This window comes from Rhipicephalus sanguineus, chromosome 8, assembly GCF_013339695.2.
Source record: "Rhipicephalus sanguineus isolate Rsan-2018 chromosome 8, BIME_Rsan_1.4, whole genome shotgun sequence".
NCBI classification, from domain to species: domain Eukaryota; kingdom Metazoa; phylum Arthropoda; class Arachnida; order Ixodida; family Ixodidae; genus Rhipicephalus; species Rhipicephalus sanguineus.
Window position 1 is genome coordinate 65417517 of NC_051183.1, and position 20282 is coordinate 65437798.

The following is a 20282-nucleotide window of genomic DNA, read 5'->3' on the forward strand; positions in this document are numbered from 1 at the left end:
GATATCCGAAGGCACATGACAATGTAAATGAGACGATATGATAAAATTTGATGGTATCATGTGTACTTGCTCGTATGAAACTGGCACTGGTTAGCGAACTTACGGCTAGTAGTTTCGTAATGATGCCTGTTGTTGTCGTGCTCTCTGCTAGCACTGGCTAATGTAGGAAAAGCGTTTTCCACTTCTTACGAATATTGGCTACTGGTTAGTGGATGTGTCCTGGAGTTGGTGATTGTGTGAAAAATTCTGGGCCGTGTTTACTAAGTGGTAGCTAATTCTGGTTTGCTCTGCATAATTTCGGTGAATAGTGTGCCAGTGGTGGCCACTGCTTCCTAATGTCATCTATTGTTGATCACCATTGTGTAAGGTCAGTTAAGTAGAACGTAGTGTTGGCGTGTAGGCTAACGCTGGCTATCGCCTGCTAGTGTCGGCTAGTGGTGAAGGAATCTTGGATAATGTTGGCTGTATACAGTGCTTATTAGACCAGACTGAATTGTGCGAACAAACGCTGGGTGACGTAGGCGTAGAAACTCATGTAATTACATCATTTCTAAGCATTTCGATGCTTGTATTTGCACTGTCGCAGTGGCCTGCCACAATTAAACCAAACAAGGCGGGACATGTGCAGTCTCAATGGCAACAATTTAAAAGGCGCGAAGGTATTTACTCAAAGCTGCTGCAGGTAATAATTGGTCAATAATCTCCCACTGCACTCAATGAAGTGACATGGCAATGTGATTCTTATCATAGGATTCACATAATAGTACGCTTATAGGTTTTTAGAAGTCACGTGTGGAATTTTATCATATTAATATAGCCAACACGCTCGTTTTCAGCCAAGAAATGTTTCTTATTAGAAATGGCACTTTCAGAACTGAAGTCACTGGTGAGTATAAATTCTCGCATGTTACATGTTTCAGTTATTATCAAGTGCGTGTTTCCTGCAATGCGAACAAAATGATGTTTTATAAACTGCATTTTTAGGTCTGACCACTGCGGCCGGAGTTTGTTCAGTAGAAAAATTCGCTGTTGGAGAAGACCTTCCACCAACGTTCAGCGGACGTGTAACAGTAGCGCACGAAATTGGGCACTTGTAAGCACCTTTTTAAAATCCTTCAGTACGTGTGAAAGATTTAGCGAAGAGAAGTTCGTTATAACATGCATAGTCACATGCTCTAAATAATTGAACAAGATATGTCACTAGCGCATTCCTTCAAAGTCAAACCCATCTTCGTGCGTTCAGATTGTGACCTGCATATATCAGTGAATATTTACAGCGCAAAAAAAATGCGCGGAGTATTACCGAATCACAGAAGCAATGAAGATGGTTATTAATAAACCATAGCGGTAGCTATCTACGACGCAATTGTGACAATGCCTAAATATGCTATGCTAGCCAATTTAGACAAAGGTAGCAGTGTAAGTTACACGCAGTAAATAAGTTAGCCTTACATTCTACGTAAACGATCAGTATGTCCGCGCTCTAAGTTCCATATACCATGGAGGGGGGTCTTTAATGTCGATAGCGAATGACAAAGAGAATCATATTCAAGGTGCGAAGGCTATGTAGGTGACTGACGTCACTATAGTGGAAGCATTCAATACAGCCTTTTGTCTGCGCAACAGGTAACTAGCAACAGTTATTAAACACGATAGTCTTTCTTGGAGAACTTCAACGCAGAAATTTTGGTCTGTCTGTCTGTCTTTCTGTTTGTCGGCACGTCACTCGATTCAACAACCCGGCCAAAGTTGAACCACTTGCCCAAGGGCCAGCCATCTTGAGCGGCTGACTAGGTTCATACTTGTGTATATTGTTTATCAAAAAGCAAACATTACGCATATCTGAGGCGCAACATCACTAGGTAAGTATTAGGTGGTGTGTTCCTTTAATACAAAATACATAGATACGTAATTCTAAAGACCCTAGTTTCTTAAGCTGCGCTGAAAATGCGACTGCGCTGAAACTTGCCTTCCTCCGTGCCCTCTGCAGGAGCTCATTGTTGTGTTTCGGTTTCGGTTCAGTATTGCACTATACGAATGCCACGGGGCGCCGCTCTGGCATACCTGTTTTACCCAGGCGACGCGTAAATAAAAGAGTGCGTGGAGAGTACTCGTTGAGTGCGGACGTTTCTTCTGCTTCGGCGCTTCGCGCCAAACCGCGTGTTTGGGCTGGCTGGCGTCCCCGCCGGTCGCGTTGGTTACCGCCGGTCTTCGCCTGCTGTGCACCGGGACTACCAGCCCGCAACACAGCACTCATGGTTCCCGATGTATTGCCAGATGGCGTCCACATCTCACGCAGCGCCTCTTCTGTCGTCTTTAGACGACATTTGCAGTGAAGCACGCAGATACGCGGCCATTTTTTCCCTCAGTGTCTGCTCATAACTTTGTCACACATGCTCTACGATTCCACCAAATGAGACTATACTCTATCTCACGACCTACTGTACTCCTGACCTGCTCAGATGTTCTCTTTCCAGCGCCCACGTTCTAGTTCATACCCCCTGCTGCTAGGGATAAAACCTACGAGCGTTGTGGCGCTAGTCAGCACCTGCTCGCTGACGTCAGCTTTAACGCTCGCGGTGATCTTTCGCCAGCGCAGAGCGCTCATATCTTGTAATTAGTATGCATAAATACAAAATACTTCGGACATAAAGTGCGGAAAGTGATTTAAAGCTTTTTTGTTTCGATTTAAAAGGACGCAGCCGTTCTACACTGTGCAAGTCTACGGCTTCTCAAGTTAGTCAACTGTGGACAGTAAATACTTAACCGCAGTGTGTACTTTACTTGACCCTCCGTCTCAGTTTGCAGAAACAGTCTCATAATGCCGGCAGTTCGTCACAGAACACAGGCGTTCTTACTCTAGCGTTGCCGAAACGGTCGCAGAGTAGCACACGAACAGGTTATAGGTAGCGCCATCTACGGCGAGCGGTTGAACGAAAGCAGGAACGCGCTCTCCCATAGGAGCCCCGCTCTCTGGGCAGGTCAGGAGTACAGTAGGTCGTGCTCCATCTCACCACTACCGTTCAGCACTACCAAGGTTACGTGGCGTAGGCAAGCCACACGCTTGCGCAGTAAAACATAGGTCCAGATATAGTTACCTTTTAGTTGGCAGGGTTGAGACATCTTCGCTTGTTCGGCACGTGTTACGCCACATTGATGGGTGATATGTTTATTCTTCTTCGCATTACAATCATGTTTCTTTAATAGCTGTATCATTAATTGCCGTTAACTGTTGTTACATACCAACATGGCAGCGCCCAAGCAGACGCGACCACCCGCTTCGTTCCGAAATTGCACTTGCTATTCGGCTACTGCGCTGGCGGCAACAAATAAATGGTGAAACGAACCATCGCTTTGTGCCATCGCACGCTGAGGGCAAAGCACAAGGTACATTTTGACGTCATTTGCGATATTAGCTGATTTTTTAGCCACGCCTGCTAAGCATAATGCGCCGAGAATTTGATAATGGTTCCTAAAATCAGCGCAATATAGACATGAATACATTGCTGTCGGAGCATCATCACATTAATCTAAAGCAAATACAAGCGTCAATTTATAATTTGCGTGTCACGCAGGGCACGATGACGACTCGATAAATTCGAAGCGGAGGGCACCAGCTGCTGTGGGTGGAGCCATTTTCTTTTTTTTTTTGGCGATGCCGCCGGTTCTATAGAGTTTCCCTCAATACTTACTAGAGGGAACTCTGGCGCTAGTGTCTATGGGAGCTGCAACACATGACGCTTGAGCCAGCATGAGAATGATGGGTAGTACACAAATTTGTCTAAACTTCGTACTTTCGGCTCCGTTTGGCTCTGCGTCGGCTGCATCCGCTTTGTCGCAAAACGAATTTCAGTAAAAGTCAGCAGTTTCACTTCGCCACTTTATCTTCTTTAGGCTCAGCGATTCAAATCCGGTGACGAAGTTCACAACGATCCATTCTTTTATCCGAAAGAAAAGCAAAACATAGCAATAAACAAAGCCACAAGTACGTTTGAAGTCGTAAGCACGAAGACTAGGCAAATTTGTGTACTACCCATCATTCCCATGGTAGCTGAACGATCGCAGCGCCAGAGTCCCCTCTAGTTTTTTTAGGAACTCTATGGTCTGTTCGATGCCGTCTCTACGCGCGCGTGCAGACGCCGGGGAGACGCTACGCATACGACGCGACGCGGATGAATGCATGTGGAGGGGCTAATCGCCCTTCCTATTGGCTAAGGGGCCCTTAGCCTTCACAGTGCTGAAGGGATCTTATGAGATGGAGTATAGGCACCACATGAGGCGTTCCAATGCAAACCTGATTGACCGAGTACATAACTCACGGTACAATCTATGGCGTTTCCCAATGCACTGCTTAAATGGAATTGTTCCCAATGGGCTGTTTTAAAAATCGCAGTTGCCGATTTTTCCAAAGCATCTAGCACATTTTCACGAGCTGCTGCTGTACTTCTGCTGAGCTGATGATTTTGTCGATCACCTGAAACGCGAGCGTTCTAGGCTGATTACGCAGACTCAGACCCTTTCGGCGCTTTTCTGCAGCTTCATTTAAGTATGCTTGGTAGGAGCACTGCTAACAGCCATCTTAGCGGTGTGAATAATCAAAAAGATTACAAAAGTGAATTAGAAAACTTTGAAAGCTTTAAGAGCTAAATTGATTGGTGATGAAATTCGCGGGCACAATATGTGACGAGGTGCGAAGTTTGTGCAATAAACGTTTTTTACTTTTTATTCAAAACAAAAAAAGTATTTCATTATTTTCCAGGCTTGGTTGCGTTCATGATGGCTGTCCGAAAGCAGCGAACTGTTCTCATAAGTACGGTAATCTCATGTCTACTATCTACACGGACATTCAAAATAAGTCGAAGCTTTCAGAATGCTGCAAAAGTAGTATACGAGATTTAGTGAGGTAAGGAAACAGTTTTTTGTTTAACCGAAAGCTCTTTATTAAATGCGAAGCATTTCTTAGCGAACCTCTGGCACTTTGAGCGTTTCTATCTACGTATCTATCTATCTATCTATCTATCTATCTAGCCGCCTACGTCTGGGTGCTCTCGTGATTGCCTCCTTAACTTGGTGTAGACCAAAATTAGCATGGGAGGGTAAGAGGACTTGACGAATAAGACGGCGTGGTCATGACATGAATAACGTGAAAATCATGTCGCGTGCGTCGTCAAACCCTTTCCTCCAGACACGTGTGACACATACCCATTTACCACCGGCCGCAGTGTACGGGTATGCGCCACAGGTGATTGACAGTCTATATCTACCCAGGAACGGCGAGAACACACAATGGTAATTTAAATGCGAGAGCGTCAAGAAAAACTGACATCAGCAGCGTTGACCCGACGAATGGAAATAATAAAAATCAGGATCGAAGCAGGAATCGAACCTAAGCATTCTGCGTGGCAATCAGGTATTCTACCACAAAGCCACGCCAGGTCTACGAACTGGTTTGGAAAAACAGCCTATGCAGGCCTGATGACGGTGCAACGTCAGTTGCGGTTGTGGTGCTTGGTATCTAATTTTAACTTGGTGTAGACCAAGCACATACGTAGGGCGATAAGCGCTACATATGTAGTCCTACAATACAGGCGTCATATCAGATTAACGTCCGTGATTCCAGTGTTGGCTCCACTTTTATAGCAGTCTAATAAGCATTACATTTGTATTCCTATGATTCAGCAAGCTATATTGAAGCATTGCTCGACCCCGGAAGAATACATTAATGAAAGTTTCGTATGATATTCACATCATCGCAGCGTAAAGTGCACTAAGTCCGCCAGAATGACGCAGTGTCCTCTTCATTTCTTACGAGGCTGAGTGATGGCTTCATGCTGACCGAGAATGATTACAGATAGATTGACAGCCGCTTTGTAGACTAGGCTACGTAGGTAACATACACCCATGTAGCCTACGAATACGACAAGCGTCATCCAGTAATGTTGGTCTACGTAGCCCTATCCAGGCCTACCAGCCTCAACGGCCTAACCCTCACCAACGCGATGGGTGACTTCAGATTTCGACATGTCGCCGGCTCTGTCGACAGACAATTTGTCGACGAAATGACCGAGGCATCCACTATTTCTAACAGCTATAGTATAAGGCATACTTCACTACACATGGACCCCTCGCCACCGCGATCGCGACCGGATCCGATAACAAGTCATGAGCAGCGTCTAGTGCCCACTGATCACGGTAATGATGACATTGTTCAAGAACTGTTAGGAACCTCTACCACACATGCAAACGGGTTCGTGAAACGTGCGTGCTTTCTCCACGATAACAGACAAGTATAAGCACTACATATCAGCTTACTGCTTCTGGTGTTGGTAATACCCACGTTGCCGTTGGCAGCGTTACCCAACTGGAAACAACTGGTGTATAGCACATATGCGGCTCTTCAGCATATATGAGTGCGTTTAAAATTTATACAAATCTTTAGCATCTTTTCGTGTGTTTTGCTCAGTAAAAAAAATTACGCCACAGTCACCTTCCCGCCGCACGCTTCGCATAACGACGACTCCCACGGTACGTGGGATCTGCCGAATTTTTTTCGTTTCAGACACATGATCTCTGCGCTATTTTTCTAAGAAAGCAACCGTAGCAAATACGTATGCGCGGAAAATTCCGTTTATGTCGAAAATATTAAACAAGCTTGGCGTGGATATTTTTGCGAAAGGAATAATACGTTGGAGAAGTATTCCATTGTTCTCTTCTCACGAGGACACCCAAGTACGGGAGGGACGCGCAATACAAGAACAGAAGTTTAGGAAATTTTGTAAGAATTCATACTTGAGCAAGCAGAGCAGAAGACGAGCACACAAGACTGAACGTGCAGATACCTGACACCTCCTCTTTCCTTAGGATAAATCGTTGAGTACGAGCATGCGTCACATAATCTGAAGCTTTTGGATTTTAGCGTTTTTTTAGCTGTGTCGCATTTTTCTCATTAAATTTTACTTTTATAGGCTGGCTAAGACAGTCGTACGTGCTGGTAAGCTTTATGGTTTCGGAGTTTGATAAGGTGTTCATGCGTCATGATGCAATTTTCAGATCAGCGTTCATTGATAAATAGGCGTGGATGTGACAATATAAAAATCTGTTGGAACTAAAAAAAAGCCCTCGTCTTGCCTTTCTGTGCCTTCTTGTGTCTGTGTTTTGCTCTGCTTGCTTAAGAAATGCACAATTTTTTATTTACGCTGTAAACTGTATGGCTGGCTCTGTGGAGTTCAAGTGGGCGACCGGAATATAAACCTTGGCTTAACGACGATACAAGGAAAGACAAGACAAAGACGCGGTAGTATGTGGTTGCTTGTTTAGGCAACTATATACAAAAGGGGGAAAGGAAGCGGGAAAAGGCAAAGACCGTAGCGTTCCGCGTAGAGAGCAGGATGCTAGCACTAAAGGGCTCAACATAAAATAGAGAGTTTTGGTGCTGGGTTCCCGCGGGCTTGGCGGTGGGCGGGCCCTTGCGCTCTTTTGTATTCTCCGTGAATGCGGCTGGGAGTACAAAAGGAACACAAGAGCGTGCGTACGCAGGTGGCTTGGCGTCCCCAGCACTAAAACTCTCTAATATAGCAGGTATTCATATGAAAGGGAACGTGACATGTGTACAAAGGTTGTGTTTGAAAACGGTAGTACTGTTTGAGGTAGATCGTTGAGGAACAAGGAAGCTGATGCACCTTCTGTCCAATCATGTAAGGCATCAGCTACTTCCACTGGGACGTCGCGCTGCCGCATGATGTACCGACGCAGTGCTTCCGCTTGCTTAATGGGGATAATAGGATATTTCTGCATCGACGTGCGTGGTTGGAACGCCTACAGGCTCTGGGTAATAACGCCGAAGTTAAGGCTGAATTTGCGTCATGCAAATGAAAGTTGTTCAAGTGGCCTATGCTCCATAATCCCTCCAGGCTGGGGCGCAGGCCTGCGCCTCTGGTGCGCTTATCTGCAACGCAAGAGAATCGTGTTCTTCATTCCGTGTGGCACACGATAACTTGAGTGTCGTGTTCTACTACCCGGCCGCTCTTTTGTATTTAACTGGCAAGTGAACGCACTTTGATCATGTCGATATTTGGCAAAGTTCTGTAATTCCATCTGAGGTGATGTGTTGGTCGAACTTTGCGTGACGCACTTAAAAATGTGCAGTGCACTGTAGGTGGTACATCTGCGGTATGAAAATACTGAGACATGCAACATATTGCAACTAGTGTCTCTGTTAAGCGCTAACATACCGCATTTAATTTATATTCCTTCATGAACAAAATACTGAAATCGGGTCTCTGCGATGTGCGCGTAAAATACTCATAGGGCTGGTGTGCGATGTGCAGTAGAAGACGACGAGGACGCCTGCACATGTACAAGAATGCGCCAACGCGGTGAGCTTAGGGGGCGAAGAAGAAAATGGAGAGATGATGGGCACAGAGTGTTGGGCATTCGACGAAGTCGGGTGACCGGGCCCGAATGTGGACGCTCTGAACGTGGTCCGGGAGTCAAAGCTATGAGCTTCACGTGGCCGCTGACGTCGTCTGCCTCCAAAGCTCCCTTCAGCAACGCTCAAGGTTCGTTGTCAGCATCCCCAAGCTATCCCTGGCCTCTTCAAAGCCAGCCTGCATCTCTCCTCACCTCGCCTCGTGACCTCCCATCACACAACATATTCGACCTCACGGTGGGAGAGCCTCTGTCTGGCCGGACTGACTTTTCTAAGGACACGTCGCTGCTCAGAAAATTTTCTTAGTTAATTCTTTATTTTTCTGTGCTTGTTGTTGTGTTTCTGTCTGTCTTCCATGTTATAAACATGCAAGCAACGTCGTCACTATGGTGGGACCATCCGCGCTCTCAAATATTATATCCAAAGAATCAAACCGTTTCTGATCACAGCAGCAGTTACTCAGCTCTTATCACGCCTTTCATTCTTGCCAAGACCGGCGAGCTTTGTGTTAGCACCACTTCCTGGCCGCTAAAAAAGCGTGAGAAAATATTCTGCTTGTGGGCACGTAGTCAGAGCTTGTGGAATAGAGTGCTATGTGAGGAGATGCATTTTTTTGCACTTTATGCATAGGCGGTCACTCTCGTCAATTTGGGGTCCAATGGAGGGTAATTTCTTCTGTCGAGCTTGTAATTTGGAAAAATTTCAGTGTAAACTTTAGGTACAGCTTCGTCCGGTTACTTCTCAGCGCGAACCCTGCGCTTGCAAGCACTGCTCAGCGCCGCCCACACTCCATCGTATGGTATGGGAGTATGGGCACAACAAAACACTGCATCCGATGATCAAACCTTTGATTCCGCTGCAATGGGAGGGCCTACTGACCTGCCTGTGGCCTAATGACCGGCTTCGACTGGTGGACGAAGTGCTAAACGTAGTGAGGTATTACGACGAACCAACGAACCACACTCAGGATTCCGCTCACCTTGTGACCACCATCTTATTTAGGTCTTTAAATAAATTTCATTTCTCTCTCTCCCTCCTACCTTCGGGAGGCAACTACAGAAGGTCATATCTAGGGATTAACAAAACCGTATGCGCTCTCCTAAGTCGACCGGTGTGGTCATCCGATGTGGCCGTGTGAGCCAACCGGTGTTCCCATATTACAGTGAAGGTTATAATCACGCGAACGCCGCAAAGACGAAGTAATCGCGCACCTCGCGCTTCGGACCACGAGGCGTTTAGTTGGACATGTGGCTTTAGGCGCATTGACACCAACGCCGCTTCTTAAAGTTTTTTTAGCAACGCGAACGCAAAAAGAAGTGAAAGCTCAGATCGCGCCGTGAGGCACGCGACACGTGCTTGGTCAGGCGACCTTAGGACGAGCGACATGAACGCCGAATTTTTTTTAATTTTGAGTCAAGTGAACGCCAAAATGATGAAGTGAGCGCGGAGACCACCCTCCTGGAGCCATCAGGCACGCAAATCTTCATGCTGAGGTTTTGTATTCGAGACCGGGTGTTACAGCGAAAGCTGTTATGAGATCATTTCACCGGCCGTTTTTGGCGCCGTAGTTGTCCGCCGCCGCCGCCGCCGCCGGTGTCCGCAACCAGTATCGCTCGAAATAAGAACAGAAAAACGACATAATACAAAAAATTCCAGGATGGAATGAGGTTTCAACCTGAGCCCTCTGCGTGGGAGCCCAGTATTCAACCTCTGAGCCATGCCGGTGCTTGGAACTGCTTTGCAAAAAGGTCCTATACAGGCTTCATGTCGGGAAGTAACCACATTAGCAAATGCAACACAGCGTGGTGCAAGAGTAAAATAAGCACCAAGCGTTCCACAACGCGAATTCTGTAACCAGGCGTCACATAATGCGAATTGCGCAACGAGTAGGTGTTGAATGCTTCCAACCCATTACAAAGGGCTCTGCCATAATTCTTCATCGTCGTCAGGCACAGCATCAATAAAGTGCGCATAAAGCCTTACATGCGTTTAGCAGGTACCAACGCTCTCCGTAGAATGACGAAACATGGCACAGTGCCTGCTGCCCTATTTCTCAAAAATTACAATGATTTATAGCGTAGTGGGTTCCTCGAAAGTGGACTAGTATTGGTTGCCAAGGAAGCCCATAAGCGCATGATCCATTTCCTCGGGGTCTCAGTAAAGTTCTTCACCCCCCTCTCCCCCGTCTCTCTCCCACGTCAACGTATGTTATACAGCATGATGGGAGAGGGAAATAGCGACTGGGCGTCACCGAATGCAAATTACATAACTGGTGGGCCGTTTAAAGCTTCCAACCTATTACAAAGAGCTGAGCCATAATTCTTCATCGTCATTAGTCGTCGCGTCAACAAAGTTCACATAATGCCTTACAGACGTGTAGCTGGTGCCTCGCTTTTCCGCCGAATGACAAATGATGGCTTAGAAGGTGCTTCCCAACTTCACAAAAATTGTGATTTATGGCGTAGTGGGTACCTTTCTAGTGTACTTGTATTGTAGCCCCAAGAGAGCTTACAACGGGCTCTAGAAAGGCCGCTCTTCCAGCTTTCGCTGTAACTGTGCTGCGGTTTCAGCGCAGGCCTGGCGTTTTTGGTGTCTTTGCGCCACCTGACCATTTTAAGGGGCCCCTAAACCACCAACAGACGCTCGTCTGCTCATCTTCGTGCCTTTCCTGTATCGACAACAGCCGCCATGACGTCACCTGTATGATTACGTGACGTCTCGAGCAAGGGACGCTGTCAGTGGGCGAATAAGGGCCTGTTCTTGCTAGCAGATGCACGAGCTTCTTGCGTTTGCACTTCCGACTCTGAGGTGGGGCACTCGGAGAGGTGGATAGACGAGCCGACGAACACAGCGTAGCGCAGGAAAGAGAGAACCGAGAAAGCGCCGGAAATTCCGCCAGCATTCGCTGCAGACTCGTGCACAACTGCAACGCCACAACTAAATTTCGACCTGTGGGTGGTTTAGGGGCCCTTTAATGAGCCGTTCATGAGTTTCGCCCTAATATTGTGAGCTGACGTAAATAAATTAATCACAGGGGGTATTCAAGTGGACCGACTATTCGTCTGGTGGCGTGCAATTGGGCAACAAACAGTTGCCCTGCTGCGGTTCTAGTAGCGGGACTAAATACCAGTCTCTTTGGGGTAGTAAGATTTAGCCACCATACCTCCCGACTGTGAAAATCAGAAGTCAGTATGTTATGAGCCGCTTGCAGGAGTACGGGAAAATGATACTCTGTTCTTTGATGTGTTAATTACTTCCGTGCGACAGCTTCAGTGAACGATACTTTCTAGCCTGGCTCATCGTTCGAACGCACCCAAAGACCAGCTAACGATGCCACCTTGATCTCACGTCACACAGGGTGTAGAAAGTCTTCGGTATTAGGCGACGGTGTTAGAGGCGCACAAATTCTTATCTTAAACGATGTTGCAGTGTATCCCCACAGGCATTAACTGTCAAGGTTTGGTTGGTTCATTCCTAAAGAAATGGATGGTTGTGGCAACGGAATTATTCGTCTGAAATGACAAACCACGAAACACAACCCTTTGTGTAACTGAGTGCATTGGGTCTGGGTCATTCCACGCCAACTGTCCCAGTCGGGGCGCTCGAAAAAAAGTCACAGTTTCGCCGCAAGGGCGAAGCAATGAATGCGATAACAAGAAACTAATGCTATACGAAGTGAGGCTCGCCAATGGATACGCTCAGTTTGAACAGCGCTCCTGTTGCAAAGGCGGCCGCAGCAGCGAAGGAAACTAGCGTGCTTCAAGTGTCGAGCTGTGACACTTGATAGTTCGCGCTCATCTTCTGTTTATTCGTTTAGCGGCGTCTCGTGAGCTCGGGTGACTTTCGTACACTCCGTAACATAAGCGCGGACATCACGGTGAAAGCTTGTAACATCCCTCACCACAAGAAAACCGCGCGAGCAGACAGCGGAAGGGCAAGGTTCTCCTTGCGCAAATATAAGAAGAAGCGAGTGAGCACGCCGACGAATTTAAATGCTCCCGTCGCGCTCCTAGCGCCATGTCGCTGGTAATGAAGAAACGCTTATAAGCGCCGGCCGTGTCTGAGTCCGTCCAGCGGTAAAAGGTGTGTATATAACGCTCGCCGTTAGCTACGTGGAGGATCTGCGTTTCGTGACGTAGTGGTTAGCGCCACTCGCTGCGGAGCAAGAGGTCCCTGGTTCGATTCCGCGCTTCGGAAGCATTTTTGTGAATTGTTTTCCTTTGGGGCTTTTATAGATATACATGTAAACATATACATATACGATGCATGACAGCGACGGAAAAATCCAGCCGAGACTGCCCATATAATTGCTAACGCAATAAAAAATAAAATTCTCTGAAAAAGTCTAAGAACATTACACATATATAGACATTAATTCTAGAGTACTTTCCCAAAATATTTTGAGCGGCAAAAATTTTTCGGGCACGTGAGCGCCATTTGAACTTCTCGATATGGTGGAAAACCCGGTACGAAAGAAAAATTCGCTATAAATGGACCGTTTCACGCATTCGTTCGAAACTTGCTTTTTGTGTTTTTAGAGCATCGCGCTTTTATTATAGGACAGTTGCTTGGAGTAGCTTTATATTTTTCACTCCTTAGCGCGTAGGTAAAATTCAGTAAATTGCATCGTTTTCGGGAATTTTTTCACAAAAGACAATTGCAGACAAAAACATCGATTATTTTTATAGACCTCTCCATAAAACGTACTATCTCCTAAAATTTTTGTTTTGCCTGTGTGTGCCGCATCGGCTCTAAAATAAAATCCTGAACATAGAAAAAAAACGCTACATTTACCTATGTTGAGACGTCTGTAGCACCCTAAGGTGGCCAAAGAAGAAATAAGCAGAAAAGCGCATACAATTGAGAATCATAACAACTTCGTCCACATAAAGTTTAATCGAAGTAGTTTTTATTTTAGTCCAGAAATTTTTTTGTGAAATTTAGTCCCACCATTGCATTATTTTGCTATAGGGGTTATACAAACCGACTGAAATTACTGCATAAAAAAATAGAGGTAGTGTATTCGTAGCACATGGTTTTCAGTTCCTTTTGTTAGTACTTTATAATGTATCATACATATCAAGTAGATGATAAACAGAGGTAAAAATATAACAATACCAATCGCTTAGATGCCGCAAATACCCAATACTGAATCGCGTTACTTATTGCATGCGGTTCTGAGAATCAATTGGCATCAGCATAAGTGAAGTCTCAAAGTTCATGTAAATCGGAGGAAGGAGGCGTGAGCGTAGTCATTTACAGCGGATCAAAACGGAGTTCATCTGAGTATTCCGCAACGAACGGCACACGATATGACGACGCACCGCGTGTTCACGCATTCCGTCCGTCGTCCACAACACTACGGCGGAATATGCCAAGCTATTTTTCACATCCTTATTTAGATGGTTGCAGGCAGCATATATTCGTTAAAGTTGAATTTGTCTGTCTGGTAACATGCACTGTTTTGCAGCTGTTATGAGATCACAGCACCCTATTTTTGTGGCCTAGTTGTCCGGCGCCACCGCCGCCGCCTCCGGTGCGCGTAAAAAACGCAATAAGTAACGCGATTCATTATTGAGGAATTTTGACATCTAAGCCAATGGTATTGTTATATTTTTACCGCTGTTTATCATCTCCTTGATAAGTAATATACATTATAAAGCACTAAAAAAAGGAGCTGAAAACCATGTGCTACGAATACACTACCTCTTTTTTTATGCAGTATATTCAGTCGGTTTGCACTGCCCGCATAGCAAAATAATGCAACGGTGGGGCTAAACCTCAGAAAATTTTTTCTTGACTAAAACAAAAACTACTTCAATAAACTTTTGGTAGACGAAGGTGTTATAATTCTCAATCGTATTCGCTTTTCTGCTTATTTTTTCTTGGACCACCTTAGGGTGCTACAGACGTCTGAACATAGCCCAATGTAGCGTTTTTTCCAAGTTCAGGATTTTATATTAGAGCCGATGCGCCGCACACAGGCAAAACAAAAATTTTAGGAGATAGCACGTGTTATAGACAGTTCTATAAAAATAATCGATGTATTTGGTCTACAATTGTCTTTTGCAAAAAAATTCACGAAAACACTGCAATTTACTCAATTTACCTACACGCTAAGGAGTGAAAAATATAAACCTACTCCAAGCAACTGTCCTATAATAAAAGCGCCATGTTCTAAAAACACAAAAAAATCAAGTTTCGAATGAATGCGTGAAACGGTCCATTTATAACGAATTTTTCTTTCGTACCTGCTTTTCAACCATATTGAGAAGTTCAAATGGCGCTCACGTGTACGAAAACTTTTTGCCGCTGAAAATATTTTGGGACAATACTCTAGAACTAATGTGTATATGTGCGTAATTTTCCCATATTTTTTCAGAGAAATTTATTTTTGTCGAGCGCCCCGACTGGGACAGTTGGCGTGGAATGACCCATCTTGAATATAGGCAAACTGAACAATTATTTTTGCAGAATTTGTCACTAAACGGCGTTTTCGCTCTTTTATCAGGACCTGTCCAAAATGCTTTACTTGACCACGCACTGCCTGAATTCCGCCTAATGCCTGTACGGGTATAAATAACAGATAGTAAAGAAAAGGTTGAATCATATCCTGCCCATGAACGTGAGACGAAATGAGAGAATGGTGTCCTTCCTTCTTTTGCAGGGAACTACCACACTCATGTATAAACGTCAGTACATCTGCTAACTATACAAATGACTTTTTGCCTGGGGAAAACGTTACTGAGGAACAGTTTTGTAACTTAACGCATCCAGGTGTACAGGTCGTTCCGCGTCACAAAGTAAGTATGATAGCATAAAAGACACGAGTTCTGTTTACGCAATGTTGCGAGTACCTCATTTTTGAAAAACTTGAATGCGTTGCGAAAATATAGTAAATGTTCTGTGCATGTTTTTTACGCTGTACTGATTTATTATTTTTTGCTAGGTAAAATGCCGATGGAGCGCACAAAATTGAGTTGCGAGGTTTAAGGTGGCGTCCCTGAACTCCGCTCGATCCGTCATTCCAGGGGCCCTGACCTTAGCCGCATCACTGGCTCTGCGTGAGCAAATATTTACATGGAATGGAAACATCAGTGCGAGAGTTGAACTGGACATATTTTGCGTAAGGTATTTGTGGGGTAACTAACAGTGTTATGGCTGTCAGGGATGGGTTGTAGAAATGTGGTGACAGCCTCCTTTGTCTCCTTCGAGAATTTGACAGTAATAGATGCCATCTGGATTGCTTGCGTTAACAATTCCCTACCGATAGGTTACAGGATAGGGAAAAGTGGGTATTCTGCCTCATCGACCTAGGGTAATTTACCAGCTCTTTGTAAGCTGTTCTGAAGGGCTCTGGTCCTTTTGACATCAACTTGTGTGTGATACATGGTGTACATGAGTTTTGAAAAGGGACTTTGCGTAATTTGCTATGCGTGGTATGGGGAATGCTGAACTTGTAAATGGCGATAGACGTCACATTCTTGCGGGTAAACGCTGAAGTGTCCCAGCCTGTGGTCGCCACTCTAACATTTTGAGCTGTTAATCAAGCTTAGCTCATTTTTCATAAGCCGTTTGTGGCTCCAAACTGACAAAGTGGTGTAATAGAAGGAATGCTTCCGCTGCCTAATGGGTGGTTTCGAAATACATGGAGGAGAGCTTTGCGTATTCTCTACGTATTCCATCTCTCTATTCTTACCGCCTGTCCATAGCATACAAATCCGATATTAAAGATAACGGCCATTTCCTAGCTCATTTAGCCTGTTTAGAAAGGAGGATGCAGCCATATTGGTGCGCCATCTAGAGACTTGGAAAGTACCGTTATGTCGAACAAATTACGGGACACAAATGCTAAAACACAAGCTTCCGGAGTTACTAAACTTGTTTTGCAACCAAAACATTGCACCGGAGAGATCATCTACCAAAAAACAGCGTAATTTTTTTTTCAAATGTTGAAATTTAATTGTATTCATAGTTTTGCAGTGGTTCTCCCGTCATAATTCTAATGCTTGTTCTGAAACAATTTTCTACGTTCTTTACGCACCATTGTCATTTCATAAATCTAACCCATACGTTGTCTCGTTTGCCCCTGATGAATTTCAACACTGGTTTCTCTAGGCACGAATATTTTCTTACAAATGTTTTCTAGTTACGAATGTTTTGTGATAACAAATCTTGTGTGATTACATGATATTTTCAATGAAAATGAATTGTATTATACCCAAATGTTTTCTCTCTTCCATCTCTTATTATTTTTTTTCCTTGATGTTTCTTTGCCCTGTTTATGTACACTGTTTAATAGCCTGTCATTTTGCATTCTCATTGTCATTTTGGTTATTCAATACGTTCAGCACAGTCTGCTGCAAAGGCGCCGAAGTGTACATTTTGGAGGGCCGGAGCTAGTCAAGCTGCTCGACAGCTTTTTCTCCCTGCCTCCCTCATCTTATGCTTGATGAAAAATAAAGGCCCTATTATTATTATTATTGTTATTATACTTTGGCTGCTGCTGGTGTCGGGTGAAGGTAGGGGAGAGTGTACGCAATTCGCACGTTACGAAGGCCAGTATGTGATGAAGCAACCCTGATAACGCTGCGCCATCTACGCCTACGGGTGTCAGTACACCCTCCCCCCCCCCCAATATTGTCCGGATTTTTGCTAGAAAACGACGTTCTCGCCAGGCAGCGTTGTAAGCGCGCCTATAACACCACCACGCTCGCCGTGCTATGGCCGGAATCAACTGTTTGTCAATATTCCAGCGCCATAAGTCGTGCAGTAACAAGCCGTATTATCTATGAGGTGGTATGCTGGGCCTGTTGGGGCAACATATTGTATATTTTATTGTGACAGATTGTTGAGGCAACATATTGTAGAGCCTCTGTACTGTCAATGTATTTCCTTATATTCCTGCTGTTTTCCTCTCATACATTCTACAATACCGTACTACGTTGTTGAGCTGGTGCAGCTGTGCGCAATGGAATTGTGAGGTCCACTTCTGACAATCACCTCCCCAGTTTTCCCAGTTGCGGCACATAACGTGCCTCGGGCACAACCTTCGTCCACTGCGCACTGTGCAGGACCTTCCCCCGCATTTCTAATGACTCCCAGTGCCCTTTTCATTTGCTGGAATCGACCGCTTCTGGGTCCTTCTGCCCCACACTTCCACTCTTGTATATACGCTGCGCAATCGTGACATCAAATCTAATCTGTGTATAGGGGGGAGTGTAATTACTGTGTAACATTGTCAAGATCAACACCTGACACTACCGCTGCGCCTCTCGCACAATTTCTTTAGCATGGCTCGAGGCTCGAGCAACGCAAAAAGCCCTGCATCTCAGCCTGGCTCGGCGCTGCAGTAGCCGCTTCGCTCACCGCTTTGCCTTTCTCCTGGCGCTCCAAATAAATGTAGGTGCGATGTCATGGCTTCTCCGTCAGTGCGGCTCCTCATTCTATTTCTATAAAAATGAGCTAGACCAATGTACATATCAATGTGATAGTCTTACACATCCTATTTTAGGGAAATTCTGCGTCTTTGACGGTAGGTTTTCTTTGTGAGCAAGAACCCGAGGTCGCCCGTGCGCAGAAAATCGAGATGAATGTGCAGAATAAGAGTTAGTGGTTCCATGCGGAGTATAACTCTTCCGTGGTTCTCCGTGGGGATGATATCTTGTTATATGTATTAATAATTTACAACATTCCGCGTGTTATCTCTCTCTGAAACAGCCGGATACAGCGGAATGTTATATAAATTGTTGCTGGAATGGGACAGATGAAGATTATGTGTACAGTGAGGAGTCTGATGAGGAGGAATATTCGTATACTACAGAAGAATCTATGACTGTGTATCACAACAGCGTCTATGAAGTTTATTGTCAGCGTGATGTCATGCTCGATGGAATGGCATGCGGCGAAAACAAGGTATATGTGAAATTTAAATGTTTCATTTTTCATCTTCATGTGTTTATGTCTGAACCATTATATCCGCGCCTTGTTTGTCACTTTCTAGTCATGAAAAAAAAAGAAACATTAGCTTTTAGCACGGAACTTCAGGCAGAACCGTTGTTTCGAATAACGCACTTGGGCAATGCTATCAGCCTAAAATCAGCGTAAGAACATGCCTGAACATTTCGCAGACGTGTCATGTAATGACTGTGAACTGCTCCGAACTTGTGTTGCACTTCTTTGAGGACATCCTGCAACATCCGTGGACGCAATGAAGAAGGTAGTTCGAAAGTCTCCTGTAGCAATGAGGACAACTTCTTAAATCCTTTACCTTATGCAGACTGCGGAATGTCATATAGTGGGATTCTTCAATAGGAAAATAATATTTAGCAGAAGAACAATGAAATCATTATCCACTGGAAACACCGTGAGATAATAAGCACCACGTAATCAAACAACTGCCTAACCAGTTCTGTTCGAAGTGGGAATTATCTTCAAATCTTCACTTGTTTTCTATGTGTTGTGCTCGTGCACACGCTCATAATAAGTTATGGGGTTCAGTCATGTGAGCCGCAAAGAAATTGGGGTACACAGGTAATGGCGTTGCAAGAGTAGTCAACAAGCTTATATTATTTTGACGATCTGCCAGTCATCACGGTTTTAGCGGAATGTCTCCGAAGTACTACATTCCTCATGCAAATATTTGTTGTTTCTCACAGCAACAGTGCATTTCGAGAAAATCCTTGACTCTGAACTGTTTAGTATTTCAATATTTCATTGCCAATATGTACTACTTTTAGTGTCTGTTAATTTTGTTTCATTTACAAATCGTTTGTTTTATTAATTTGTTCACAGACATGCTACAGAAGTAACTGCAGCCACCACAACTGGACCGAGATAAGGCTCAAATATCATACTATCAGGACATTTCCATGAATTTTGTGATCTGTGCAGCAATATTCGCGATTCAGTTTGTTCGAAATACATAGATACCAAGTCTCGCTGTGGCGGATAATATCTAGGACGAGTAGTACTTATGATGGTTATCGCAGATGGTACACAAACGAAAAGAAGAAAAAACGACGACAACAAACGTCGTCCGGGTTCCATCTGCGCTAACCATCATGAGCATTTTCCAACTCGCCCAAATCGCTACCCTTCTAGAGTAGTACTAATACTTGCAGCAGCAGCAGCAGCAGTGACAGCGGTAGCCAGCGCTTCAGCACAGCCTCAATAAAACTGCGCACGTATGAGGGAATCACCAGGATTCCTCGCTTTCTTGAGATCTGCTGTGTCTCTTTTCTTATCTGGCATGTTTATCTCCGTAGAAACGTGTAGGTGTATTCGTGATATTGAGTGATGTTGTGTAATGGAAATGAGGCCTATACAGTGAACGCCTTTAAATCTTAGTCCCGGCGTCAGTATTGTAATATGTTTGACGATGAAGACATCATTAAAAAGCATCTGACAAGTATTACCAATAATCTCTGTACCAAGTATGAGCATGCGGGGTATTCAGACTTGTTCTGCTGTCCATGAGGCAATGGCTTGGCAGTTATTACGCTGGATGCTGAAAGCCACCGTTGCGCTCAGACACATGATTCTGGTTATCTCATCGACAAAACCGACATGAGGGAAAAAAATATGTGCGTAAAAGAAAGATGGTTTTCGAAACTTGCAGTGACTTTTAAAACAAACTCTGGTGTTTTTCATCTCAAACCGCGGCAACTTAAGGTGGCATGCTGTTAAAGTTTTCACATAAATTTTGATAGCTGAAAAGGAATATACGAATGATAGTGCTCTTTTGTCATCATCATCATCATCGTCGTCAAAGGCCTGACTGTGCCCACTGCAATGCTTTTTGGCCACCATGAAAACGCAGTCGTAACGACTGGGATCATGTTCGTATGAAGTT

General features: G+C 44.7%; 1 protein-coding gene and 1 long non-coding RNA gene across 2 annotated transcripts in view; both read left to right on the top strand.

The window, feature by feature from the left end:
• LOC119402030 (venom metalloproteinase antarease-like TtrivMP_A) overlaps positions 1-19478 on the top strand; it is a 223783-nt gene extending 204305 nt beyond the window's left edge. Inside the window, exon 14 of the mRNA XM_049418474.1 lies at positions 19223-19478. Coding sequence (XP_049274431.1) covers positions 19223-19303 — 81 coding nt within the window. The 3' untranslated portion in view covers positions 19304-19478. The remainder of the gene's footprint in view (positions 1-19222) is intronic.
• On the top strand, positions 849-4897 carry LOC125759549 (uncharacterized). Its single transcript, XR_007417134.1, has 3 exons — positions 849-886; positions 985-1093; positions 4760-4897. It is a non-coding gene; the product is annotated as an uncharacterized LOC125759549 (long non-coding RNA).
• Positions 19479-20282: the final 804 nt, after the last annotated feature.